Source organism: Lasiosphaeria miniovina (genome assembly GCF_030549165.1).
Source record: "Lasiosphaeria miniovina strain SMH2392-1A chromosome Unknown B0T26scaffold_8, whole genome shotgun sequence".
Lineage (NCBI taxonomy): Eukaryota > Fungi > Ascomycota > Sordariomycetes > Sordariales > Lasiosphaeriaceae > Lasiosphaeria > Lasiosphaeria miniovina.
The window spans coordinates 899,512-927,314 of record NW_026848227.1 but is presented as its reverse complement, the minus strand read 5'-3'; the positions used below and the strand labels follow the sequence as shown (position 1 = coordinate 927,314).

Here is a 27,803-nt window from a genome sequence, read left to right as displayed (position 1 = left end):
ATCTGATTCGTCATGACCATTGTGTTTATACCTGCCTAGTGCTGACAGGTCAGAGCCTGCCGATTAAAGCAAGCGTTGTGTGTCAGCGTAGGGTAGATGGTTTGTGAACGTATTGGTAAATGGTCGTATGCTGTTGTGAAACGATGTTGCGAGGTCCTCCAAGTCCTTTATGTTACTGCTCTGTGCGACGGCTAACTCGTAGCTGTAGATCATCACTCGTCCCATTGGGTGATGAGTATCTTCCCCGGTGAGGTCGAATGGTAGGGCGTCTCGTAGCCACATTTAATTCTCGTCCCTCTCTTTGAAAGATCCGAAAGGGTGTCCGCCAAGGCCAGATATCGTAACAACATCGACTTTATAGTCCTCTAGAGGTGGAGCAAAGAGGGTTATGATGCTGTAGAAGCCATTGTCAAGTATTACGTACTGGTCGCCGGAGGGCCGATCCTCGGGCGGCTCCGGTAACAGGATGCGCCGCGTCGGACCGGGTGAGGTAGCGTTCTTAAAGGTGACCGTGACAGTGCTGGACTTGCCGTGGATCTCGGGGGTAAGGGACTTGACGATGGGGGCAGCTAGACGATAGTGATCTTCTAAAAAGGATTGTACGTCTCTAGTGCTCTAGTGCAGAGGCACCGCGCGGGGGCGAAACGTCTTACCGCCTCTCGGCGGCATCGTTTCTGCCTTGAGAGCATCGTCCCGTCTGCCTGCCGGTCCGCCGTTTGTTGCTTCCTGGTGTGCCTCTTCAACTTTATGACTGAGTTTGCTCGGAGGGGCGCGCGATGTTGTGCTCGAAAGTGTAAGCAGTAGTGCTGGATCAAGGGAGGTGGAGTCATTTGCTGTCGCTTGCGAGATCGAAGAGGCTGTTGTGATGGGAGGGGCTGTCGTGATCAGACGGGCTGTCGTGACCGGCAGAGCGGCTTACTCTGAAAAGGCGGGGAATAGAGCTCGTCAGTAGGGAACACAAGGGGTTAGGATTATGCTGGATTTGTTCGTACGACGGAGCCAGACGCTGGCGAGTCATTCTGTGTCCCCGACCCTTCCTGGCTTCCTTTGCCGCGCCTAAACTGCTTCCGCCACGCCGTGCGAATTAAGCTGCCAGCCATGGCCTTTGTAGGCGCTATTAGCGAGGGACAAAGTCGCTTGATGCTGCGTGAAGATAGACAGGTAAATTCGAAGTCGTGCTTCCTGAACGGTTGTCGCGAAGTTGATGCCCAAAGACATTGAGGTGGCTGCCTCTAGCGCCAACGGAAGTTTCCGAGACACTGTGGCGCGCCTATTCCCAGGCAAGGACATCCATCCTCATTAGGGCGCAAGCGACGAAATAAAATTGCTCCACTGTTGCCCTTGAAATCATTTGCTTCAGCTCATTGAAGAGAAACAATAAAAATGTCCTTGGAAGTAGGCGCAATACTACAATACTGTAGATACCAAGTTCGTCGGGTGGTGAAGCAACGTGGACTTTCGCGTTTTCCGGGGCAAAATGCTACAAGATTCGCTAGGGCGTCATTTGATCTACAGTAACGAAGACGAGGCCAAGGTCTTTTGAATGAGTCAGCAGTGAGGTACACAGTAAGAGCCAGTTCTAGCTTTGTTAGACATTACTTACTCCCTCAGTACCTCCCCGCTACATTGTGACCCGCAAAGCTACACAAGCCAGAGGCCTACTCCGCACTCTTTAAAATAGTTGACTAAAAATTTAGCAACGCTCATTTCGCCTTCCACTGTATCAACAAAGGAGAGAAAATGGTTAAACAGAAAACAGTCCGGCTGACGCGTCGCCATAGTGCTCGACGAGGTATAGAGCGAAATGTGCAAGTGCCGATAAGGTGTAACGTACGTGCAATGACTGCGAACGTGCAAGTGGCGATGAGGTGTAACGTGCGTGCGATGAGCTGCGAATATCTCAGTGCTATCGCGCTCGTCAATCTCTAATGCTGTCGCCGCGTCAATCTCCAGCGCTGTCGCCCCGCGTCAGTCAGAAGTCGCAATTGTCAAATGCAAGGGGCAATAAGGTGTAACGTGCGTGCGATGAGCTGCGAACGTGCAAGTGGCGATGAGGTGTAACGTGCAAGTAGCGATGAGCTGCGAATGTACAAGTACGGCTGTGTGGATTGCTGCGTTGCACGATACCGTGACGGGCAACGGGTGAAGGCCGTGACGGTGGGATGGCTTGCGAGCCAATGCTGTGTCGTTGAAGAGAAGGCCGTGGCGGCGGTTTAGCGGCATGTCAGCAAGGCAGGGCAACGAGAAAAGAGACGTATCTGCTGTTGATGGCTGAGACAAGCCAATGTCGATTGCTGTCGTTAACGGCTGCGGTTTGGCGGGATATTAGCAAGGCCGGACAGCAGGACAAGGCCGTGACAGCTGCGGTGGGATATCAGCAAGGTAGTGCAACGAGAAAAGAGACGCACCTGCAGTTGATGGCTGAGATGAGCCAATGTGGATTGCTGTCGTTAAAGAGAAGGCCGTGGCGGCTGCGGGATGTCAACAAGGCAGGGCAACGAGAAAAGAGGCGCACTTGCGTTGATGGCTGATCAAGATGAGCCAATGCTATGTCGTTGAAGAGAAGGCCGTGGCGGCTGCGGTTTGGCCGGATATCAGCAAGGTAGTACAACACGGAGAAGAGAAGCACCTACGTTTAGCGAGATGGCTGGTTCAAGACGAGCCAGATTGCTGTGTCGTTTCAAAGGATAAGGCCGTGACGGCTGCGGTTTGGCGGATTCAAGACCGATATCAATTGCTACGTGTGTCAAAAGACAAGGCCGTGACGGCAGTATAATACCGAGCCGATGTCGATTGCTGTGTCGTGTTGAAGGAGAAGGCCGTGGCGGCTACGGGATATCAGTAAGGTAGTGTAACGAGAAAAGAGACGCACCTGCGTTTGGCGGGATGGCTGATTCAAGACCGAGCCAGATTGCTGTCGTTTCAAAGGACACGTCAGCAAGGCAGTACAACGAGAAAAGAGACGCACCTGCGTTTAGCGGAATGGCTTGCGGGCCATTGCTGTGTCGTGTCAACAAGGCCTGAAGGCTGCGGGATGGTATAGATTGCTATAGTTATAGGACACCGTGACGGTGTAACGGGTGAAGGCCGTGACGGCGGCGGGATAGCTTGCAAGCCAATGTAGATTGCTGTCGTTAAAGGCCGTGATGTCAGCAAGCAGTGCAGCACAGAGAGAGGAAGGTAGTGCAACGAGAAAGAAAGCACCTACAGTTGATGGCTTGCGAGCCAATGTGGATTGCTGTCGTTGAAGAGAAGGCCGTGACGCTGCAGTGGGATGTCAGCAAGCAGTGCAGTACGGGGAAGAGGTGCAGTACGGGGAAGAGGAATGCAGTGTAATATGGAGGAAAGAAGAGACGTACCTATAATTAATACTAATTCAAGACGAGCTATGTAGATTGCTATATCGTATCGAAAGAGAAGGCCGTAACGGTTACGGTTTGGCGGGATATCAGCAAGGCAGTATAGCGAGAAAAGAGAAGTACCTACGTTTGGCGGGATAATAGTAAGGCAATATAACGAGAAGAGACGTACCTGCGTTTGGCGAGATGGCTAATTCAAGACCGAGCCAGATTGCTATATCGTTTCAAGGACAAGGCTGTAATAGTAGTACGACGAGTATGGTTAAAGGAAAAGGCCGTGACGGCTGCAGTTTAGCTGACTCAAGACAATGTCAATTGCTGTGTCGAAGAAGGCCGCGACGACTGCGGGATGTCAGCAAGCAGTGTAGCACGGGGAGAGGAAGCAGTGTAGTACGGGCAAGAGGAAGACAATAACGAGAAAGAGACGTACCTACGTTAATGGCTGATCAAGACGAGCCAACACTGTGTCGTTGAAGAGAAGGCCGTGGCGGCTGCGAGATGTCAGCAAGGCAGTATGACGAGAAGAGAAGAGACGTACCTGCGTTTAGGGTCCGGGCCCGAGTCTAGACGTGGGGCTGCGAAGCTTGCAGGTGTAATTCAGCATACATGCGTCTAATTAAATGGACTTAATTCGTACGTTTGTCGAACTGAAGAAAGGGCGCCAGGAGTTAGGTAATACGGCGATGTGGAATGATTTCTATTTGAAGCCTCGAGAATAGTAAAAAATCTTCCATAACTAGCGCGCGTGACTAGGCAACGATAGATTAATATTCCTTAATACGGCGTTCATTCCGGCTTCATCGAATACCGGCTCGATCAAGTTCTTCTTTGCCTGGTCGCGAGTCTGACCATCCCTCACCATACTTGCGCACCCATATCTTTCTAGTCTCGTTGTTTCTTGGACACTGTTTACCAACTGCTCAAAGACAGCGTTGAAGGTATGTGGTTTCTATGATTGTTCACTGGATTGATCTTGTGTCACGTGAATGTGGCCGCCGTTGACAGACACCAGTCTAGTCTCCATCTGTGCAGGAAAATCCTGGTCATGTTCAGACAGAAGACAAGCACGCTGCTCATGCTACTGGGTGCCTGCAGTTTCTGTATGCAGGCCTAGCTAGCTACTTATATATTCACCCGTCCAAGACACTACCTCTTCTCTTCTCACTCGTCCGCGCGCTAAGCAAATCGTCATTTTCGTCTTCATCTTCGCTTTTCTCCGACACATTACGCAGAGAGCCGTTTTATTCCCCTCTTGCTAGGCCCGATCACTAAAAATGGCCTCCAACCTGAAGAGAACAAGAGACGAGAGCGAGAGCGAGAGCGGCGAAATCCTGCGTCCCAACAAATTCACCATTGTTGCTGACGAAAGCAACCTCCAACCAGCCAATACCGGTGGCCTCGACACCGTCTCAAGGGTGGTTGTCCGGACAGCGCCATATCGATGCCTTCGACACCTCTCGTCCTGCCTGTGGTCACACTGCCGCTGCGCACGCTCTTCGATCTGCCAGCAGAAATATTTGTCAAGATTTTGGGCTATCTGGGCCCGAGGTGTTTCCGCGAGAACACCCGCCGCCTTAGCATTTCAAAGCACTGATTTGAACTGGCTGGTTTGATCTAGCCTGCGAGTTTACATTTCGACACCTCGAGATTATGACGCGGGAACTGATGGAGCTCGTCCAATGCGAGGGAGCTCTTGAGCGCTTGCGCTAAACTGGCGTCGCATCGGTCGATGTGTGTCTTGAGTATCCAGGCTTGCATCGAAGACCAGCGGAGATCTATGCAATGGATTCGAGGATCGCGACAGTAGCCAGCGCGGTACGCCAGCTCCGCCAGCTAGTGAATTTGTGAATCCGAGATGACGGATCCTATTTCAGCGGTTTCTTTACAACCGACCGGAAATTGACTACCTCGACCAAGTAGGCCAGTGGCATTTTCTCCCTTCCATTTCTGGACTCGGGCATGATGATCACAATCTTGCACCTCGATGTCGTCGGCGGCGATGTCTCCGTAGGCAGCCCGCCCTCCCTCAGATCAGAGAGCCGGCATCGCTCTTTGCTTCTTTTTTTTTCTAGCCATCGTTTACAAATCACGTCTTTTTACCATGAATTGAGATCCCCGGAGCAGTGCACGCAGTGGTGTCTTTTTATTTGTTGTTTTTGACCACCCGGCTATGCAAGTGACCGGGGACTGTAGTCAGATAAGCAGCCAAGGCAAGGTCAATACGGGCTGCGACGCAACACTTCAAGTCACTAAAAGACGACATGTCAAGAGAAGTGGCTTTGGCATAAAGGCAGCAGCCCTTAGTTGCAGACCCAGGCTGAGCCTAGCTATGTGAATTATAGAAGTATTATGTACAGTACTGTGTGCAGATACACAGAGTTGTTATTTTCTTGGGAGAATGAATTTCAGTCTGTTGGTTTGCGGCCAGAAGCTTAAGCAAGTTGCGTGATTTCTCAATCAACAAATCCTGTGGCCTTCACTACCTAATCTCCCTCCTGCAGTGATGCTCTCCCACGGCACAAACGTAGTGTATCTGATGCTCCGGCCCACACGTAGGATATCTGATGCTCCGGCCCACACGTAGGTTATCCGATGCTACGGCCCACACGTAGGATGTCCGATGCTCTGGCCTACATATAGGGTATGCGATGCTCCGGCCCGTGAAAGCAAGGATATAGAAAACAAAAAGAAAAAAACCCCCCACCGTATAAAGCATCCGCCTATATCTAAATACACGCGCCCCTGACCTAACCAGTGAAAGCTACGCTTAAACAGACCTCCCAAGGTCGACGAGGCGAATATCATCGCGATGGTCACCGGCAAAGGTAGAATCGGGCTTCCACTTAGCCGAGGTGCGGGGAACCGTCTCCCTCATCATCTTGTCGACCTGCTCAAGCGAGAGACCCTTCGTCTCGGGGACGAACAGGTACGTATAGACAAACGCAACGGTGCAGAGACTGCCCCAAATGAAGAAGACGGACGACTTGAGGTTTCCGCGGTACTCGCCGACCATGTAGGGGGTAATGACGGCAATAATGGTATTCCACAGCCAGTTGGAGGCGGTTGACAGGGCGACACCACGCGAGCGGATTGGCATAGGGAAGATCTCGCCAATCAAAATCCAAGCGCCAGGTCCCCAGGTCGAGGCGAAAAAGAAGATGAAGACGGCGATGAAGGCAACCTGGGCGTAGACGGCCGAGATATTGTCTGCAAGCGTCTTGGTCGAGTCGCTAGGATCGACGTGGGTGTGGTTGAATCCGACGGTAACACCAGCGATGGCAACAATGAACTGGCAGACGAGCATGCCCGCAGCACCCCACAAGAGGATAGTGCGGCGGCCGAATCGCTCAACGGTCCAGAACGAAATCGGAGTAGAGAAGACGTTGACCAGGGTAAAGACCAGGGAGACCAAGAAGGTGTTACTAATAGCACCGGTCGACTGGAGGAAGGGAGTCGAGTAGTAGAAGATGAAGTTGACACCAGTCCTGGAATCTAGTCAGTATATCGTACTTTATGGTGGCATGCTTTATAGCGGCATGCTTCATAGCGGCACTAAGCGCAGCGGGACTCACCATTGCTGCATCATCTGCAGAGAAGTGCCGAGAATGGTCTTGCGGAGGTTGGAGTTAGCCTTAAAGACGGATCCCTTGAAGCAGTTGGCCCAGGTGCCGAACCAGGTGGTGTCTGGGATTAGCTGGCGCTCGTGCTCTTCGTTGGCCACAATCTCGGCAAGCTCGAATTGGATATACCCAGAATCCTTGGGCTGACTACGGAGGCGCGAGAGCGAGTCAGTAGCGCCGGTGAGGTCGCCCTTCTTGACAAAGTAACGGGGCGAGTCGGGCAGGAACATAAGACCAATTCCGAGAATAAAAGCCCAGATGAACTGAATGGCGATCGGAATACGATACGCACCAGTATCGGGGCGATCCTTGGTTCCGTACACGATGCACGAGGCTGTCATGATTCCAATGGTGATGCAGAACTGGTAACCGGCAACGAGAGCACCGCGGACCTTGCGGGGGCACTGTCCAAGGGGGTCAGTTTCCTCTCCGGGCGGATTACAGCTGAGGGAAGCATGTTGGGAGGAAGCATGTTGGGAGGAAGCATGTTAGGAGGGAAACATATTGAGAAACTTACAATCTCAGCCATATACAGGATGACAACGGCGGACTCGAAGCCGACGCCGACGCCGGCAATGAGACGGCCAACGACAATAGTAGCAAACGGATTACCGGCGCCCGTGATCATCTGGATAGCGACACCGAACATGTAGATAGCGCAGCCCATGATGACGGTCCACTTGCGGCCGATCCAATCGGCGATATCACCAGCGACAAGGGCACCGAAGAAGGTTCCAGCGGACAAGATAGACGTGATTAGAGACAAGTGGGACGCGGAGAGGGCGGTGGCACTAATGCCCTCGACAGCCTCGATAAAGAGCTTGTGGCCATTAACACCGTTGATGTAACCAGAGTCGTAACCAAAGAAGATACCGCCGAAAGAGGCAAATGCGCAGAGCAGGTACGCGCGCCAGGTGACTGGAGCCTCCATGCGCTCGACATGGTTGATGGAAAAACCGAGCTCGCCGACGTGCACGTCGGCGGCTAAGGCCGTTTCCTCATTGAGTGAGGACATAGTCGGTGAATTCACAGGCGGGGGATGTGGGAGAATCAACAGGCGGAGAATGTGAGAATTGATAAGCGGAGGATGTGAGAATTGACGGGCGGAGGATGTGGGAGAATTGACAAGTGGAGAATGTGAGAATTAATAGGCGGAGGATGTGACGCCAGCGATGACTCTCCTGGCGTGAGTATGTTGAAAGCAGCGTGTTAGGCCGGGTCTCTACACGATGTCTGAGAAAATGGTTACTCAACACGATGTGTGAGAAAAATATTGAAAGACCGATAGTGAAAAAGAAGAGAGTAATAAGGGAAGCGGGGCAGGCGAGAGAAACTTTATGTGCTAGGCACGGCCAAGCCTGGCCCAGCTGGGTCCACCAGTTGGCTCCTGCGTGGGCTGCACTCCCTACGACCAGGCACGTCGGCCGATCGGCCCCGCCTAGGGAAAGAGTGCCCCGCCAAAGCAATCAACAGCGAACAATCAACGTCCCTGAACAGCCAACAATCAACGGCCCTGAACAGCCACAACGGCCCTGAACAGCCAAAAATCAACGGCACTGAACGTCTAGATCAACGGCTCACAACCACTTCGTTAACAGCCTGTCTACCCGAAAATAACATCACAGACGACCTCTTTCCATCAGGAATAGCACCTGGAAGTCATCACAATGTCTATCAGCGCGAGAGAACTCATCTCGAACATCCCCAGCTTAAGGGATTGGAGAACATTACCGTCTGGAAGCAACAACTCGTCTATGCGCTCACCGCATTACGCCTTGACAAGTACATCAAGACCTCAGTCGAAGAGCCTGCACCCCGGCAGCAAAGGAATATTAATCGTTGAGGGGCTACCGTCGACAATTATCTTCATGGAACCCTCATGAACCCTTCCGTGACGCAGCTTCTGAAAGCACACGGATGGAATTACATGCAGGAAGACCCGAAAAAGCCTGAAGATGATAAGACTTCTAACAAGAAAAGAAAAGGCAACAAGAGCAACAAGTACGGAGAGAAAGAGACCTGCTCAACATGCAACAAGACAGCTACCTTCAAGCATGGAGGCAACAATCTCACACAACCTCCTGCTAACACAGAGCCATCAAGTCTTCTATTCGAACGCCTGAACTACGTCACTACCGTAGATCACGTCCAGCAGGATTTTTCTTAGAGCCCCCGTCGGCACACCAAAAACGTTGACTCTAGCCAAGCATACCAACGCCCGATACACCTGCAACCTAGTCAACATCAGCTTGATGAAAGAGACAGACATCACCTCGGAGATGGATCGAAACGAAATCGTGGATGCCAAGAGCAGGAAGTTGCTGGCAAAACTCGGTCATGGGGGTGGTTCCATTCCCATTATTCCTTGCAAAGTCATACCCAACCTACCCTCAACGATCACACCGCTTCATGCAATTCTCGCTCTGATCAACCGTTCAAAGGGCTAGAGAAAGATCACTTCTACGAACCCTACATACTTGGTAAAGAAACAGACACGATTTCCAACGTCTCACCAGTTGTGTGCAAAGCCCCACTTGACTATGTGAGGCTCGACTTGATAACTCACAAAGATCCAGCGCATTTGGTAGAAGGCGACCAACCGAAACGAATCGCGATGACCTACGAGCGTTTACAGGTATCGCCCCGAGGCGGCATCTCAGATCTTGACAGTATTATTGAAGCGGTAAAACCGAGAAGCAAAAAAGTGTAAAAGGTGATACTTTTTCTAAGGCTAGGTAGGCGCGGCGGATTTCCCTAAGGTAGGAAATCCCCAGACCCCGCTATGTCACGTGCTAGCGCCGAACGCTATTAGTGGGGCTCCCACTAGCGCTTCACATAATGAAGCTATTTACACTTTTCGTGCATCAATTATCGTACGAAGCCGGTGAGAAGGCGACTAACTAAACCGGGCCGTGAGCGGCATCCCAGATCTTGACAGTAGTATTGCCTGAACCGGATACGAGCCGCTGGCCATCCGGTGAGAAGGCGATATACATACATAAATAAACAAGATAATACTTCAGACTCTTTATTATTTGTTACTAGTAAAATATGAGATGGAAATATGTCAGAAAATAATCATATAACAATAGGTAATATACTTTCTACTGTGAGGACCCGTCTACCAAACTGGCCCTCAAGCAGCCAGAGCTGCCCAGAACCCCCGGGCCTATCAGAAGCCTCCTCGAGGCCCCACCTACCCCACTGATAGATGAAAACTTATTCGCGAGCACGCGACGCGTTGTCGGACTTTTCCTTCTTTCCCTCCTCAGTTTAGAATCTTCGTCGATAGCACCCAATGGACTGAGTTCACCTCAATGCCTTGCCCTGGTCGTGACAGTTGGAATAACATACTGGAATGACGCGCTGATCCAAAGAATGCGGCTCCGCATTCCTGGCCACAGCAACGTCTGTGGAGGAGCGGGCGTGACAGATGCATATATATTGGCCTACGCCCACCTGTTCAGATAGATAAAAAGACAAGACAGACACAAACGAATCCATCACTTGAACCACCACCTTACGGCGCGCAGCGCGCCATGCTGTTTCCAGTACCGGTACCCTGGTGATTCCTACAAATACCTTTCGTAACGAGTATTATATTTTATATTTACGGCCGCCATAAAGGCGATCCAGAACCTCCTGTTGCCCGCCCGCAAAGGGGATCTGCACCACACGCACAAGATAGATGCCCAATCCCACAGCTGCGACATGCACGCCAAACGCCACTGTCTGGGCCGGACCGTGGATCCAAAGAGAGAGACGGCCTGGGATTATGCCCGTCGTAGGAAAGAAGAGAGAAAAGGCCTCTTCATTTTTACCCGAATTCGCGCCTTGTGCGTTCCCAAATCGTTTAAACGGCTTCGGGAGGCGCCAATAGTTTCTTTTGTGATTATCGTCGCGAAGGAGATGGCGCTGATGGAGACGTCGCGCGGGCTCATGAGCAACGGTAAAGTGGTCAAGCACGAATCGTTGCGACGCGTTGCGATCTGAACTCGTGGGCGCCAAAAAGTCGCATGAAAACGCGCGAGCTTCTTCGCAGACACTGTAGGCCTACCCAATTGACGCGGCCCATAATATCTAGTTCCTCAATTGAAGTAGTACAACACTAGGAAATGACAATAACTAAACCAGAAATAGATGAATTAGACAATTCTCTAGCTTCCCGACACGTGCGTGTATCATGGCTAGGGTTCACCAGCCGCGGGCCCAGCGACGCGAACTTGTTGAACCCCTTGGCGTACGTGTACTGCCCGCCGCACGACTGCTAGAAGAAGCGCGCCGTCAAAACGAAAGACCAGAAGAGAAATGTAGACCAAGATCCCGGTGCCCCTGCTAAGCTAGTTCAATTCGCAAACGACTGAAAATAAATAGTGCTGTCGGTTACATGATCGCCAAAGAAGAGAAGGCTGTCAAGAAGAGCGACGCCGCGATCAACAGCCGAGACAAAGCCATTGCCGAACGTCAAGCCGCTGATGGACGCTGCAAGGATGCTAATAGGTCAGGACAAGCAAACGGCAAGGTGGGAAACACGGCGTATCTGCTCACTTCTTGGCCGCTTCATGGTGCAACTTCCGGACACCAGCGAGCAGACACTAGATGCAGCGCAGCGCGGCGTGCGTGTCACGGCATGGACGAGTCGGCCGGTTTCTGGGGCCCAGGACAGGCCATCCAGCGCCCGGGAATTTGTTGGTGCCGCTACAAGCGTGGGAAACTCCAAAAGCAAGCTCGCGCACGCCGGCGCCATCTCTTTGGCGAGAGACGTGGGAACGTCGAGAGCAATATCCAACAGACCTTCCGGAACCAGGCCGACTTGCTTGCTCTTGATCTTCTCGACAATGACACTGGGGTCTGCTGCTGTTTTATACTCGAGGCACTTGAACCAAGGCAGAGCCAACCTTGTCTATTGACTTGTTAAATCGAGTACTGCCGCTTTGGCGAGGAGGACTTCATAAACCCGGACCCTCACGCCAGCTTTGAAGTCCAGGCGGTGGAAAAAGGCATACAGGCCGGGAGTTATGGGCAATAGGAGATCTCGGCGCGGTGCCTTCGGGGGAGCCGTGTTTGAGGTAGGCAGGGAGTGGTCGAGAGGGTCACCGAGGCACCACGAGAGGTGCTCGGGAGAGCCGTGTTCGAGGGAGGCATGGAGTGGTCGAGAGGGTCACCAGGCACCACGAGAGGTGCTCGGGGAAGCCGTGTTCGAAGGGAGGCAGGGAGTAGTCGAGAGGGTCGCCGAGGCACCACAAGAGGTGCTCCGAACAGCACGCGGCCCGGTCGTGACAGCTTCATCGGCACTGCTTTCTACCGTTGCACGCGCACTTTTTCTGCCTTTGGCAGGCATGGCGAACCGGACAATGGTTCCGAGGATACGGAGACCGACTTGTCGACTTGCGGCATCGCTAGCACGTTTGAGGGTTGATTTGAGCACTGGAATAGGTTTGCCCATTTGAGACGAAGAGAATGCAGCTATTTACATCTATTGCGTTGGCACCCCCCTAGCTACTCGAGAAGTGGAGATTCCACTCCCGATTTTGAGAAGCAATGGTTAAAGACTAATACAGAAAAAGCGCAGTAGAATGGTGGCTCGATTCTGGTGATTAGTTAAAGACTGATGATGTAGAAAAAGTGCAGTAAAATGGTGGCTCGATTCTGGTGATTGGTTGAAGACTGATGCAGAAAAAGTGCAGTAGAATGGTGGCTCGATTTTGGTGTTGGTCAAAGACTGATGAAGATAATTATCATCCAAATACAAAGGTGAGAAAATGCTCCCAGCTTGCATTCAAGTTCCTTAGGCGTTAGATACGACGAGCCTCCTGTTTGTCTGTTAACTGGTGCTTCATATTGCCTCACTTCCATCCGATCGAGTTTGCCTTTGTCGTGGGTGCCGTTTCCTGCCCCCTCGCACGAGATTGACCTCTGTGAGGAGTCCGTGGTGCCTGGTATTGTGTCGAATGACCCCATCAGCTTCTCGAAATTCCAACCCACCCCACTTTCTCGCCACCTCGACTCCCGAGTCTGGGCAAGGAAACAAATCGTCTGACGTCTTCGCACCTCCTTCCCCCGCTCGCCGCCCGTCAACTCACGCGGCACATCTACCTTACCTACGTGGCCTGCCGCACCCTCTCGCTCGCCCCCACTTTCCCTTCTTTCTACATTTTCATTAGCTTGTCTTTTTCAAAACATCCGCCATGAGATCTAGTGTCTACTTGGCCGTCCTGGCCGCCGTGAGCGGTGCGACGGCGTTTTGGCGCATGGAATGCCACAGCCGTCTTGGTATTGCCCGCATCGATCCTCTGATCTCGCCTGGCGAGGTTGCACAGCACGCGCATTCCATTCACGGGTCCTCGGGTAAGATCATACCCTACTGTCTAGGGGAGGGCCCACAGGCCAGGCTCACTCAAGCCTACTTTCTCCCATGTCGCTAACATAAGAGCGCCTCTGTTAGGATTCAGCGAGAGCGCTACCTACCAGAACCTGATAGATGCAGACTGCACTTCTTGTGCCGTCACGCAGGACAAGTCTGTCTATTGGCACCCCTCGCTCTACTTCCAGCACGCCAATAGAACCTACGAGTCTGTCGAGCAGGTTGGTGGCATGTTGGCGCAAGTAAAAATATGTTTCGAACTCTGGGGCAGCAAACTCGGGGCAGCAAGATTCTAACATTCATCCACCCAGCTACTACTTCTTGTACGGCGACGATGGTAGCAAGAATCCCAGCATCACGGCGTTTCGGAGCGACTTCCAAATGATCGCCGGCAACAGCCTCCGCCGCAGCTACTCGATTGCAGGATACAGCGCCTTTAACGTAGACCCCGAGAAGTCTTTCTGGTCCAAGCTCGGTCAGACATCGCAAGCCGACCTCGCCCAACGAGCCCTTGGCTTCAACTGCCTCAACTACGATAAGCAACCCGAGGGATCGCTGTATCGTCATGTCCTGCCTGACAAGTTCTATCTCGACGCCAACTGCGCCGACGGAGTGCGGTTCGAAATCATGTTTCCTTCGTGCTGGAATGGCAAGGATCTCGATACAGAAGATCACAAGTCGCACGTTGCGTACCCGGATCTCGTTATGAACGGAGCTTGCCCTCAAGGATTCGACGTCAAGCTGCCCGGTCTCTTTTACGAAACCATTTGGGCTATAAACGCATTCAATAACGTCGATGGCCGATTTGTGATTGCGAACGGCGATGTTCACGGTATGTGGATACAATCTACGATTAGTTCACGGCCCGATGTATTAACACGCTCGCTTTTGCAGGTTTTGGCTACCACGCAGACTTCATGAACGGCTGGAACCCGGACTTCCTTCAAAAAGCTGTCGAAACTTGTACTAACGCTTCTGGCAAGATCCAGGACTGCCCAATATTTGATATCCAGAGCCTTGAAGACCAGCAGAAGTGCAGTCTGAAAGTGCCCAACGCACTCGTTAGCGAAAAGATTGTGGGTCTTGTCGGCAACTCTCTCCCCGAAGACGTTGCTATCCAGTATGAGCCAGACTCGGCTATGGTTAAGAACCCGGCACTACCAACCACCACTCAGGAGCTACCATTGGTGGGATACTCGGAGGGTGCTCAAGCTACCGGGACCGCATATCAGCCTGGACAAATATTCAAGCAGTCATCTTCAGCCGCCGTCCCATCTCCATCCGTTTCCTTGTCTAAGGTTACCGCCGCACTTGCACAGGCCACTACTCCTCCAACCCCAACCGAAGCTACTGCCCCGGCTGCTGTGGATGGTTCCAAGTACGAGGTTGTTAAGACCGATTACATTACTGTCAGTGATGTGGTGAGTATGATCATTGTGAAGGAGGCGATCGACTATGTCACCATCACAACCACCACGGCGACCGCCACTGGGTTGGCGAAAGCACGTCGCGAGGTTTACATGCACGGGCACCTTGGTCGACACAGGCACAATGGGCACCGCTACATATTCTAATAGAGTTTGGTTGAGACGTCGTCTTGCTTCTGTCTATAGCTGGGCTCTCTTTACCTCTCTATGGCGTGCAATGCAAGCTTCTTTTTCCACCTTTCCCTGCATCTTGTAGTGGCCTTTTATCTGCCTTCTTTTTTCTTTTTTCCATCACGGATCTGAACGAGATTCATATCACAATGGATATCACAGAACTCCATGTGAGAGATTTTGGGGGCACAAGGTTTGGAGGATATTGCCGTTCAGGATCTGTGAGAAGGCCCCCATTTGCCTGTGGAATGTGGGATAGCGAGATTTGGGATATTTTCCACGTTAAGCCTTTTCTGCGGCACAGTACGTAGATAGGGAATTGTTAACATGGCGGCCAAAGAAAAAACACCACATCAATTGAGGGGAAAAGAGTGCTTTCTTTCTTCCAGAAGGAAAGAGAGAGGGGCATAGCCTAGATACTCTACTTCGTGTGCATCTTTCGTATGCATCCTTTGCTTCTTCGTTGATTTATGCCACCTATGGCTTTTAGTGAGTGCGCTACGCATGCAGACCCTCGTCTTCTTCCGACAGAATTTGCCTGGTGTGTTTGTCCTTTAGTGACCTAGCCTGCGCACATCAAGACTAGAATGTGCGCAAGAGAAGCTTTGTTAGAGTAGATAATGTGTGCATTGGCTAACTAACTCATGAAGGGGGAAATCTCCCTACTAAATCTGTGGGCGGAATCCCCAGGGCGGGGCTAATGCCCACGTACCCAGTCATGACGGGGCAACCCCGCTACAAACTTCTTCTCCATGACACGACGAAAGCGGCGTTCACAGCGAAAAAGAAGGAAGAAATATGGGTGAGAATAAAAAATTGTGGCCAGACACGCCCCGAAGGTCGTAATCTGGCAGCCGGCGCCGCGGAGTGCTATGCAGGCTAGCTACCATGGAGCAGAGGGTTCTTGATCTCCCCCTACTCCTGGCCAGGTTAGAATTATGGAAAAAAAGAAGAAGAGAGAGGAAGACGCGAGAGGAAGACGGGCCTTTTTATTCAAAAAAAAGTTGGTCCGTGTAGGAATTACCGATCAATCAGGTCAGCGTACGGGCCACACCCGCCCAACACGTGGCCCAGTACGTGACTGCGAGGTACCTTGACTGAGCGCCTTCGAGTCCCTGTAGTTAGTGATCCTTTGGTAGACACGGTGTTTGGCAGACTTGGTAGAAATGGGAGAATACGAGCAACACAACCACGCCACCCTTCGCAACAGTTGCTACAGTGACTAGTACGAATAAGCTGTCATTCCAACCTGATCAGTGGTTCTAACCTAATCAGTGGTTGACCGACCAGGTTAACCGCAGAACAGCAAGGATTCCGACAGTGGCAGTGATTGTGTCCCCACGATAGCTGGACAGGAAGCGGCACCAAAGACTGCATTTAAGAGGGCACTGAACGCAGGACTTCGAGCGCGAAGAATGCTCTTCAACGCACGGGACAATCGAGACAAAGACCTCAAGGGCAGCCGAAAGAAAGGCCCTGCGTCCACGCAACACCCCCCAGCATCACCGATCCACGCTGGGAAGAAAAGCTCGGCCCGTACCAACCTCAAACACTTGCTCAAAGGCTAGTCGACAACGAAGAAATCACATCACAGCAGCTCGTCATTCTAAGGCAGGAAGGCCCCCGAGTGGCCAGAAGAGAAGCCCCCGAGTGACCAGAAGAGGAGCCTCCGAGTGGCCAGAAGAGAGGCCCCCGAGTGGCTAAAAGAGGAGCTCCCGAGTGGCCAGAGGATGAGGTTGAATAATAATACATAGAGAGCCAAAGAGAGAAGTTCCAGTCATAGCGCAACCCGTACTTCAATAAAGATATCCCTATAACAGCCTCCGCCCTGTTAGAGAAGAATAATACCCTCAAGGCCCCATCAGGCCCGATGGCCCCGACTCCGTCAAGCTCCATAACCCCGCAGGCCCCATGACCCCGACTCCGCTACCGTTAGCCTCGACCACGTTGAACACGACTGCCACCGAGAACGGACCCCTCGAAACACATACGAACGGACCCCTCGATACACCTACATACCTGACCAACACCTACATTCCTGACCAACGCAACACGGCGAATGTTGACAGACCTCGCAAGGATATACACCAACGAAGAGAAGTCTGGAGGCGGGCTCTATGATATCTTAGACTCAAAGATGCAGATCTTCGTAGAGAATTGTAGGAAGATGGGCATTCCATCTCACCTACACCACACGGCATGCTCAGTCATGCTGAAGGATAGAGCCAACCAGGTCTACTTTGACCGTTTGATGAAGGAAAACCTCAACTTTGACAACATAGTCAGCCGCACTAGAGAGTTTTTCCATAGCCCGGAAGACCACCAGTTGTAGATACAGGAATGGAGATCAACAACCTTCCTACGCGTCAAGGCAAATCCCGAGAAGGACCTGGCACAATGCTTCGAGATCCTCGTCAACAAGCCCCAGAAGATCTACAAGGGGCTGTCAGCCCAACAAGTCTGACCAGGGCTGTCAGCTACCAACAAGTCTGACCGGAGCCTAGCGGAGCAACTCTCAACGCATGCCAGGGTATCGAGCATGCAAGATGGTGACAATGAAGCCAGCTTCGAGAAGACTATACTTCAGCAATACAACCCTGCCGACAACCCGGACGGTTTGACCGCTACTGGGTAGACCGAGGGTATGAAGGCCAATCAAGTAGTAAAGGAAGCTTCCGAGCTAGCTCCCGGTAAGTAGTGAGCCGACGGCGGCCTCTGTAGTGAACCACGCAAGTAGTTCAACAGCAAAGGCAAGGCACAACCAATGCAGACGATATATACAGGACTAGGGTAGCGAGGATGACTTCGCTGCATTCTTTATAGAATACGAAGGCGTTGATACCGGCGAATCTGAAATATATTTTCGATAGCTTAGCTAGGATTGCAGATGCAATTTTCCCGTATTGCTAGACGACGCTGCTCGCACCCTGCTGCTCGTATACGCTGGCAAGGCTGATGAGTGACGTTCCCGATTCTGAGTGGCCATTTTTTGTGCAGCTCTGCCAGAATCGCAACTGCGATTCGTGCAACGTGCCTGCTGGCTCTGACCCCGCATAAGCACTCGGCACACTGAACAGCACTCGGCACAATAAACAGCACCAGAACAAGTGGGATGAAGCCAACGCCGAACCGACGCCGATGCCAATGTCGGCAACTCTGCAGACGCCACCCGGCCAAGCCCTGCTATGATGCGCCTCTTCGCCCTGCTGCGATGCCGCCTCTTCCTCTGAGCGTGGAACCGGGGCAGCCGAAGCCGCCAGCCGAAGCCGCCAGCCGTCCTCGAGCACCGGGAAGCCGATGCCGCTAGCCGTCTCTCGAGCCCCTTGACTACGCCGCCGACTTTAATGAGATGGAGAGCAAAACTCGACGTCTCATCTCGAACCTCTATAGGCGGCAACATTAGTAGGATATACGCACATAACCTTGTGGTCCCGAACATGCCCGCTTTGGTCGCTTCGCTCGCACAACGCCTTCCTGCCCAGCTGAGAGACTTTGGGTGAGAATACCGGCAAGGGGAGACTGGGAATACCGTCGAGGGCAAAATATGGCCAGCCAGAAAGATTTATAGCGGGAATACTGTCAAGGGGGAAAACACGGCCTTGTGTTTCCGAACAACTGTCAGGGCCTTGTGTCTCTGAACAACTGTCAGGGCCTTGTGTTTCCGAACAGCTATCAAAGTGGAAGCGGTCTGAGGAGCCGGCTGTTGTTGCTTCGGCTCTAGCACTGCGGCGGTTGTTGCGGCTGTTGCGCTGCTACTGCTGCACCGTGCAGATCGAGAGAAGCGACAACTTCCGGAGAGACGCGACAACTTGAAACGGGGAGACCAAAACAGTGGGAGGCGATCAACGCGGATGCGAAGAGAGGACGGCACCGTCATCTGCACGATAGATACGGCGCCGGAGCTGCGGAATTTTGGCAACGTGGCCGCTCATGCTCGCCGTCGCAATGAAGCTGCCGCCCCGGTAGCCGGCCCCGAGCTCCTGGCCGTCGACCGTTGTCCCTTCCTTCCGCTGCCGCCACCAGGGCGTCCCCGCCGCCCGCGCGCAATGGTAGGTGCCGTCAAGGTTAGTATTGACAACACGTCAGTAGTGCTCGACCTTGCCGTCGAGCATCGGGCCGTCCTCCCATGTTACCCCTGGGTTGGCCACGAACATGTCGAGATTAGACCGCAAATGACACCCCCAAGACCCAGCTGACCCGAACGTGTGTGTGCCATAGCAACGTGTCTGCTAAACTCGTCACCCTCTAGGTTCGAGGCTGCCTGGGCTGGCGACTTGGAGAGAATCAAGACCTCTACTCTCACAACGTGGGATGAGTACAAAATAGAAGCCCCACCCAAGATTGCTGTCATCCACCTGTCCTGGTTCCTGCCTGCTACTAGGTGCTACGGAGCAAGGTAGCCACCGCCTCCACGAAGATGCGTCGCTATCTGTGGCCCGCGGAGTGCCGGGCATGCGACGGCTGTGAGGCTGATATTATTCTTGTGTTTCTGTCCACAACGGCGGCAAGATATAAACGCCGATCAACCTTGGTTCCGTGTGCGAAGACCCAGCGTGGGGTGTTAAAGTTGCTTTAGTGTGGTAGATGTGTTTACCAGAGCCGGGCTCAGTTGCCTTGGACGTGTTGTCTTAGTCCTGGGGAGCGTGGTCGAGACCTGAGCCTTTGTCAGGAGAGCCGTCTTGCCCAGGGTGGCAACTGCTGTAACTGCTACAACTAGGGTTCGCTCGCTGTGTTGACATTGTCTTAGACTAGGAGAGTGTGGTGAGACTTGGGACTTTGCTAGGAGCCGTCTCTGTTCGACACTTGCCTAGGGGGGTCTGCTGCAACTGCTACAACTCGGGGTAGCCCGCTTGTTGACCTTGTCTTTGAACATATCTTAAACCTGGAGGAGCGTAGTCGAAACTTTGTCAGGAGAGCCATCTCTGTTCGAACTTGCCCGGGAGTAGCAACTGCTGCAACTCGGGGTAGCCCGCTTGTTAACTTGTCTTTGAACATATCTTAGACCTGGGGGAGCGTGGTCGCACGCTACTTGTTAACCTAGAGCATCCGTGGGTTGTGTGAGGAGCTGTAAGAGAAGGCAGGTACGCCTGATCAAGGTGGTCACAATAGGAGCAACAAGCAGGGCGAGCAATGACTGGTATTAGCGTAAGACTTCAACCTGGCCTGAGCTAAAGAGGTGTGCGAAGGCCATGGTCTATATACACGTGAAAGGGGTTACGAGTCATCCTTGCGTGGCCAGGGTGGTAGTGGCGATAGTGCGTAGCCCTGGTAGCAGTAGCGATAGTGGCGAGGTGAAGGGTGATCGTCACCTAGATCACGGAATGCGGTAGGCTATTCGTGAAAAGGTAGGTAAATTGATGATCGAGGGAGGAAGCTCGGGAGCACTGCCCTGCCGAGGACCTTAATGTGGTCCTTTGGTGGGGCAGACGCGGTCTAACCGCGTCAGGGTAAGCCCCGCTTCCCTATGTACCTATGTACTTAAATTACACGTGCCGGTCATATGACCTTATCTTGGCGCTCCCTCGCTCAATCAGGCATCACGAGGGTAGCGAGGGTAGCCCTAGTGGCGGTGGCCATGGTGGTTACGAGGGTGGTCTCCTTACATTCCAACGTAGCTTTTATTTGGAAGTTCATTGATAGTGTCGATAACCCCGGTCTGTTAATATATATCCAGGAGTCGCTGGCTACTATCCTCTCTAAGTATGTTGTAAGAGAAGGCAGGTACGCCTGATCAAGGTGGTCACGATGGAGGGAACAAGAGGGCGATGTCACGAATCCCTGTGGATTCCCTGTGGTTATGCACCAAGGTGGGGCATGCACTTTTGGCGCGAGCCAATCAGGAGTGTTCCAGGATTCCGAGCTCTGGAGCTCGGGGACGCGGGACAGGTCCGACCGGGCGGTGACCCGGACGCGGGACCACGGGACAACGGAACCACTGTTATTGGTTACGTAGATAGATATATACGACGATCGTGTCCACGGTCTTAGATAGTTCTTGCTTGGTTCTTCAAGCAAGCAATACATATTCGCTGCACTCATACACTTTGAGTGGCATTCCGATTTGACTGTATACCCGTGCGATAGGAGCTTGCCCTTTGTTCTATCTTCATAATTACCAACCCCAGCATTCTGTGGAGCCCGTGCTCCCTTACAGACAGACGACCCTAACAGTCGAGTGGTTTGTAATAGGCGAGCAATGACTGGCATTGGTAAAAGACTTCAACCTGGCCCTCGCAAAGGAAGGTGGGCGAGGGCTACTATTTATATACATAGTTGGGTGGCTCAATCTGGCGGGTGGCTGGGCCGGGTGTTTGGGGCCAGCTGGTCGCCTGTGTCACGACCAGGGCAAGGCATTGAGGTGAACTCAGTCCATTGGGTGCTATCGACGAAGATTCTAAACTGAGGAGGGAAAGAAGGAAAAGTCCGACAACGCGTCGCGTGCTCGCGAATAAGTTTGCATCTATCAGTGGGGTAGGTGGGGCCTCGAGGAGGCTTCTGATAGGCCCGTGGGTTCTGGGCGGCTCTGGCTGCTTCAGGGCCAGTTTGGTGGACGGGTCCTCACATTACCCCCTTCCAAGCTCTGAGCGCCTGGCGTTCAGGAAGCTTGAAAGAGTACCGCGGGGGCAATTCAAGTATGCCTGGTGGCATGCTTCTTCTTTGTCCTCCCCCCCGTCGCATCGTGTTCCGCCACTTCATCATCCTTATGATCGCTACTGAAAGCATCGTCTGCCGCGTCTCGTATCCATTGCTGTAATCTCACTGGCGGACCAGCAGCTTCCGGGTGTTCTTTGTGGAAGGACTCCAGCAGCAATGGAGAGTTCTTGAGGTCGCCAGCTGGATACCAGGTTTCGTCGGGATCCAGGCCGACCCAAGACACTTGGTATTGGAGCTTCTTTCGTTGACCGAACAGTCGCGATGCCAGAACCTTCTCGACTTCCCACTCGGGTTCTCCATTGATCTCCACAGGGGGTTCCGGTTCTGCCCGTTGTTGAGGTAAAGGGTCCTCAGAAGCTTTTCTCAGCCTGTCAGCGTGAAAGACCTTACTTCCCTTGTACCATGACGGGGTGTCTAGGACGAAGCTGTGGCCTTTCATGTCGACTATAGTCCAAGGTCCGGCGTTCTGGGAATCCAGCTTAGTTGTTGGTGCTTCGGTAGAGAATCCTTTCTTGCTGACATACACTGAATCTCCCACACCGAAGTCAACGGGGCGACGCTTCTTGTTAGCTTGAGCCTCCATCAAGGCCTGTGTGGCAATGGCATTTTGTCTTGCCAGGTCTTGGGCTCGCTGGGTTTGCTTGACGATATCCAAGGCCTTTTTCTGCTGATCGGTAGACAGGTCTAGCTCGGGTAATGGCAGAGACAAGGGATTCCGAGGGCTGGTTCCCAACGCTACTTCCAACGGAGACATTCCAATAGCCGAATGGTAGGCTATATTGTGGGCCAGGTCCAAGGCAGGCAAGTGTTCTCGCCATTTGGTCTGGTACTTGTCCACATAAAACCTCAGCTTTTGATCCAACTCCGCATTGGTGATCTCGATACTTCCTTGCGTTTGAGGGTGTCTCGAGCTTCCGTGGCGATGTTTGGTGCCCGTAAGCTTGTTGAGGGTATCGAGGAATTCGGAGATGAAAGGTCCGGCGTTATCGCTAATCCACTGGCTAGGGACTCCCAGGAAGCGGTAAAGATAATGGTAATACCGGGCGGCTAATATCTCCGCGGTATCCGTCTTGCGTCCGGCCAGGGTAGCGATTAGCTTGCTGAAACGACAGATGAAAGCCCAAACGTAGTCATAGCCTTCGTCGTCCGTTGGCATGTTCTTTCCGTCTACTACTACATGCTCCCAAACGTGCTTTGGGATCGGCAGCGGATGGAGAAGTCCGGGAGTCTTGTCGTGTCTGACCTTATTCCTTTGGCAGCTCTGGCAGTTTCGGATATACCGTTTGATGTCGCTATTACGGCCCTGCCACCAATATTCCTTCTTTAATAGGGCGACCGTCTTGTTCTGTCCTGCGTGAGCGAATGCCTTAGGTTCATGGGCTTCTCGAATCAGGGCAGTCCGTAGAAAGACGCTTCCGTCGGCGGTGGTCTCCGGAACAACTAACAATCCTTCTTTACGACCCAAGTTCTGCTTGGCGTTCTCGGCAATGATAGTATCGACCAAATCCGCTCCACAAAGTTCCGTAGAGGTCAGGGCGTTGATTGATCTCGCACCGTCGTTCGGCAGCTCTTCAATCTTTTCGGGTGGGATCAAGGCGAACGTTCTGTCTTGGATTTCTCGTGCTTTGACCGTCGGGTTGTCTACGGTTTTGCGAGAGAGAGCGTCGGCGGCCACATTATCCTTGCCTGGGCGGTAACGGAAGGTAATGTCGAAATTGGCCAAATAGTACGACCAGCGAATCTGGCGGGCGGACAGCAGTTTCTTAGTAGACCAATAGATGAGAGCTTGATGATCAGTCTGTACAAAGAACTTGGTTCCCCACAGAGCCGGTTCAAAGTCCTTCAAGGTGTTGACCACAGCCAAGAGCTCCTTATCTTGGATGGGATAGTTTTGCTCTGGGACGGACATTGTCTTGGACGAGTACCCGATCGGCTTCCATTCTCCGTCTTCTTGCTGCTGCCAGATCACACCGCCCGTGGCGTTATTGGAAGCATCGGTGTCGACTTTCACTGGGAAACCTGGCTTGTAGAATGCCAAAACTGGGGCCTCGGTAGCAAGCCTCTTGAGTGCGTCGAAGGCGGCTTTTTGCTCGGGTCCCTTCTCGAAGGCAACGTCCTTCTTCAACAGCCTGGTGAGTGGTTCGGCAACTTGGCTGGCGTGGTAACAGAAGATCCGAATGAAGTTGCAGAGGCCTAGGAATGATCGAACAGAGGACTTCGACGTCAAGTCGTCCCAATCCCAATCCAGGATGGCGGCTACTTTGGCAGGGTCCACTCGTACTCCTTTTCCGGTCTCCAGAATCATACCCAGGTAGTCGACTTCGGTCACGTTGAAAGAGGACTTCTTGATATCGCCTTGGAGTCCGGCCTTGTGAAGTCGATAGATGATCTCCTCAACGTGTTCGAAGTGTTCCTCGTCATCGCCCTCTGAATAGGCCAGAACGTCATCAGCATAGGCACTAGCAAAGAGGTCCAGTAACTCGTTGAGTTGTGCATTGATAAAGGCTTGGAACCAAGCTGGCCCGACTTTCAGCCCGAAGGGCAGGACTTTCCATTGGAAGGTGCCTTGGCGAGTGGTAAAGGCGGTAAGGTACCTTGAACCGGGGTCCATCAGCAATCGATTGAAGGCACGGATGATGTCGATTTTGGTCAGGTGCTTGGCTCGCCCACAGCGGCTGATGGTACCTTGCACGTCGGGGGCTAACACTTGTCGACCCTTAATGAAGTCGTTGACCCAGCGGTAATCCACACAGAAACGGTGCTCTTCTGAATGGGGTTTAGGCACGAACAAGGTGGGAGCAGGTTTATCGGTCATGCACCGTTCAATAAACCCGATCTTTAGTAGTTCGTCGGTGGTCTCTTTTTCGAGTCCTAAGAAAGCGAAGGGCGTAGGGTAGCGGGACGGTCTTCCCTCTAGCGGCTTACTGAGCTCAAGAACCACATCAAAGCCAGGGCGACTGGGAGGCAGTTGCGTTGAGGCTTTCTTCGAGAAGAATCCTTCCAGGTGAGCCAACTCGCGTGGTAGCTTGGCGCGCACTTTGTTAATATGCTCGGAATCCTCTCCTGCCGGGAACGGGATATGCTTTCCGTCGAAGGTCTTGTTCCAAGCCTTGGGGTCGACGGTGAGAGCGTTGAGGCTTATGGTTGGCTGATTAGAGACTCCATCTAATGGTATGGCAGTTTGGGGCATCTTCTGCTTTTTCCATCTCTCTTGGCGAGGGTCAGTCTCAATTGCGCGGAGGCAAGCAATCATCTCGAGGCTGTGCTTCTGTTCCGTTGCGACCGCTGGAGTCGCAGCGGTTACCACTGTCTGTGTGTCTGTTCTGCGCCAGGGATTTTGCAGAATCTTTTGCACTTTCAGCTTGCGTTCCTCGGCCTCCATTAGTCGATCTCGGCGGACTACCTCTGACTGGGCATTCATGTCAATAGTGCTGGTGCTCGGATCGACAAGGATGCTGGGCGAGTATTGTGCTAGGGCAGGAGTATCGTCGGGCCAGCGAAGAGTACGCGAGGCGGGGTGCAGCCATACGTTCTGCTTGGTAAACCAATCCTGTCCTATAAAGACATCATTGGCGGTCGGGATGATAATGAACTTCTGACGGGGGAAACGTCTGCCGTCGATCTCGAGAGTGACCCGAACTTGATGGGTGGCGCGAGCGGTGGCGGCCCCGTTGAAATCACTAAGTACTAGCGGTTTAGTCAAGAGTTCCGTCTTTGCCCCGACCTTATCAACGAGCTTCTTGGCCATCTTCGGGGTCATAGAAAGGGAAATATCGGCTCCAGTATCACAAAGAGCGTGAGTCTCAAGACCAATGCCATCGACTAACAGGTTGACCCGTTTGGTGAATGTATTTGATTTTGGTGATCTGCCGACTTTAGCTAATTGTGGTATATGGGCTATCGAGGAGACTTCCGACAGCCGAACTAGTTTTCCGACTCTAACGATCCTGAAGATTCCGACGAAGTATCGGCAACAGCGGTCCCGTCACGGTCAGAGCTTCCTTCATGATCGAAGCTGGCGAGGAGACTGGCCATAACCTTGCGATCAGGACATTTGCGAGCTTGGTGTCCTGGCTTCTTGCACACGAAGCAGAGGTCGGCTGCCTTCAGGATTTCCACCTCCTTCTCTATCGGTCGAGGTGCTGGGGCGACAGGGGTCGTGGTCGTCTTGACCTCGTTCTTGTATTCTCCAGACCGGCGGCGTCGAGCTTTGCGTTCGGTGGGGGACTTTTCTCGGCGTTTTCGACGCTCTTCGTAAGCTCCCTGCTTGGAGAGAGCGGCGCTGGTGACGAGATCGCAAAATCTCTCGTACGTGACGGTCGGATCGCGGGCATCGGCGAGGAGTCGGGTGTCGAGGTCTCTGGGGATATGGGCGAATAAGGTATTCTTGCTTTCTTCAAGGGGGATCTTGGCGCGGGCTGCCAGACCGTTAACTTTCGCGATAAATGCATGAATGTCGTCGGACGGGTTGTAGCGAAGCTCGCGTAGTTCGTCAGCCGCTTTCAGGGACTGATTTGCGTCGAAGTAAGCATTGGCCAGAGTGGCGATCATCTCGGCTGTCGAGTGGTATGGATGGGTGAGAGCGTCATATCTCGAGCGAAGAAGATCGGCGGGTACTCCTTTTGTGGAGGCGTAAACCAGGTCCATACGATCTCTCTCGTCGACAAAGGTCTTCTTGTCTCGACGACATTTGGCCGCCAACTTGAGAATCCAATCATCGAATTGGTCTTTCTCTCCTTCGAAGATGCCAGGATCCTTCCGTGATTCTCGGGCCCTTGCGTCATAGTCCGGGTTGGGATTGTCTTGTCCTTCGTTCCCAGGGAACGGGGCGAACTCGGGTTTGGCAGCTGGTCCGACTGGCTTAAAAGCAGTTCCGCCAAACAAGCTTTGAGCTGGGGTTATATCGCGAGCGGCGCTGGGTTGGCGAATGGGTGTAGAGGAGCGGGCATTGAGCTCGGCTTGGAGCCGGGCAATGATGGCTTGAAGCTCTGTAGTGGTAGGCGTGGAGGGGGCCATGTCTGCGGTTGTTGATTGTGGGGTGGGTGTACCTGTGGCGATCATCTCGTCGTCTGTTGGTGCGGGGCGGAGGTTGTAATGGGTCAATTGTCGGTTGACTTCCGATTGTTCGGTGAGGATACTGGAGTTCGTTATCTCGACTTCGACAGAGGCGAGAGGTGTATCTTGATCAGGGTCTCGCGCGGTAACAGCGGGCGATCTGCTTTCGGTGTTGCTGTTGGTAGTGACAGGTACTTCTGACTCGGGGTCACTGGGGTCTTCGGCGGGCTTGTTTAGCTCTGGGCTCGAGGGTGTATCGAGGACGGTGTCGTCTGGCACTTTGGCTGTGATACTCGATTCTCCTGTTGGGGTCCGGTCTCTGCTATCTTTTTTAGAGAGTCGATCGGATTTGCGTGTCGGTGGGCCGTAATCTTTCTTCGGCGGCATTGACTGCGCGGGGGTTCTGTGCCTTAGTTTTGCGTCGTGTACAGCCGACGTAGGGGTTGCAAATGAATGCGGGAATGAGGGAGATATATTTTACTTGCTTCGCCAGCAAGGAAGAGAAGAGTTTAGAATTGTGTCACGACCAGGGCAAGGCATTGAGGTGAACTCAGTCCATTGGGTGCTATCGACGAAGATTCTAAACTGAGGAGGGAAAGAAGGAAAAGTCCGACAACGCGTCGCGTGCTCGCGAATAAGTTTGCATCTATCAGTGGGGTAGGTGGGGCCTCGAGGAGGCTTCTGATAGGCCCGTGGGTTCTGGGGGCTCTGGCTGCTTCAGGGCCAGTTTGGTGGACGGGTCCTCACAGCCTGGGCCGGGCCAGCTGTTTGGGGCCAGCTGGTGGCGCCTGGGCCGGACCGGGCGTTTGGGGTGCTCTTTCCTTACATATGTGTATACGAGAAAGGAGATACAGGGGCTAGGTAACCAGCACTATATCACTATATCTCGCAAACCCCTTAAAGGATGAATTTAACAAAGCTCTTGACAAAATAGTAGCTATATAAAAGGCGATAGTTGTTTTGAAGGGCTATAGTTTTTTGAAGTGCGATGGTTGTTTTGAAGAGCGATGGTGTTTGAAAGGGCAATGGTTATTTTGGGGAAGAGCTTGGCTTCATCTCGGCGTACTGGCATATCTGAGCATTTGTAACCAACTCGAGCTAGCAATATATTTATCTCCTAGGCCTATTAACCAGAATTAGTTTGAGTCTAAAC

At 52.8% G+C, this 27,803-nt stretch overlaps 6 protein-coding genes across 6 annotated transcripts; 2 read left to right on the top strand and 4 right to left on the bottom strand.

Annotated features, from left to right (window-relative positions):
- Positions 1–282: 282 nt before the first annotated feature.
- Positions 283–669, bottom strand: B0T26DRAFT_756776 (uncharacterized protein; the record flags this gene model as incomplete). Its single annotated transcript, XM_060446158.1, has 2 exons — positions 283–587; positions 654–669. 2 exons carry the CDS (start codon positions 667–669, stop codon positions 283–285), a joined length of 321 nt encoding a protein of 106 aa, XP_060290070.1.
- A 2,061-nt stretch (positions 670–2,730) lies between these two features.
- On the bottom strand, positions 2,731–4,221 carry B0T26DRAFT_680930 (uncharacterized protein; the record flags this gene model as incomplete). Its single annotated transcript, XM_060440569.1, has 10 exons — positions 2,731–2,828; positions 2,873–2,914; positions 2,969–3,027; positions 3,065–3,128; positions 3,209–3,264; positions 3,532–3,549; positions 3,794–3,850; positions 3,898–3,934; positions 3,997–4,006; positions 4,168–4,221. 10 exons carry the CDS (start codon positions 4,219–4,221, stop codon positions 2,731–2,733), a joined length of 495 nt encoding a protein of 164 aa, XP_060290069.1.
- A 658-nt stretch (positions 4,222–4,879) lies between these two features.
- Positions 4,880–8,228, bottom strand: B0T26DRAFT_815319 (general substrate transporter; the record flags this gene model as incomplete). Its single annotated transcript, XM_060447368.1, has 4 exons — positions 7,497–8,228; positions 6,932–7,383; positions 6,177–6,844; positions 4,880–4,932 (listed from the first exon to the last, which is right to left on the bottom strand). The coding sequence occupies exons 1-4, from the start codon at positions 7,992–7,994 to the stop codon at positions 4,880–4,882; spliced, it is 1,671 nt and encodes a 556-aa protein (XP_060290068.1). The 5' UTR covers positions 7,995–8,228.
- A 4,939-nt stretch (positions 8,229–13,167) lies between these two features.
- B0T26DRAFT_815318 (uncharacterized protein) lies at positions 13,168–15,173 on the top strand (the record flags this gene model as incomplete). The annotated part of the gene is made up of 4 exons (XM_060447367.1): positions 13,168–13,327; positions 13,425–13,581; positions 13,655–14,175; positions 14,238–15,173. 4 exons carry the CDS (start codon positions 13,168–13,170, stop codon positions 14,915–14,917), a joined length of 1,518 nt encoding a protein of 505 aa, XP_060290067.1. The 3' UTR covers positions 14,918–15,173.
- Positions 15,174–17,078: 1,905 nt separating this feature from the next.
- Positions 17,079–17,576, top strand: B0T26DRAFT_680927 (uncharacterized protein; the record flags this gene model as incomplete). The annotated part of the gene is made up of 3 exons (XM_060440568.1): positions 17,079–17,222; positions 17,274–17,386; positions 17,471–17,576. 3 exons carry the CDS (start codon positions 17,079–17,081, stop codon positions 17,574–17,576), a joined length of 363 nt encoding a protein of 120 aa, XP_060290066.1.
- Positions 17,577–18,783: 1,207 nt separating this feature from the next.
- On the bottom strand, positions 18,784–19,095 carry B0T26DRAFT_756772 (uncharacterized protein; the record flags this gene model as incomplete). The annotated part of the gene is made up of 2 exons (XM_060446157.1): positions 18,784–18,951; positions 19,039–19,095. The coding sequence occupies 2 exons, from the start codon at positions 19,093–19,095 to the stop codon at positions 18,784–18,786; spliced, it is 225 nt and encodes a 74-aa protein (XP_060290065.1).
- Positions 19,096–27,803: the final 8,708 nt, after the last annotated feature.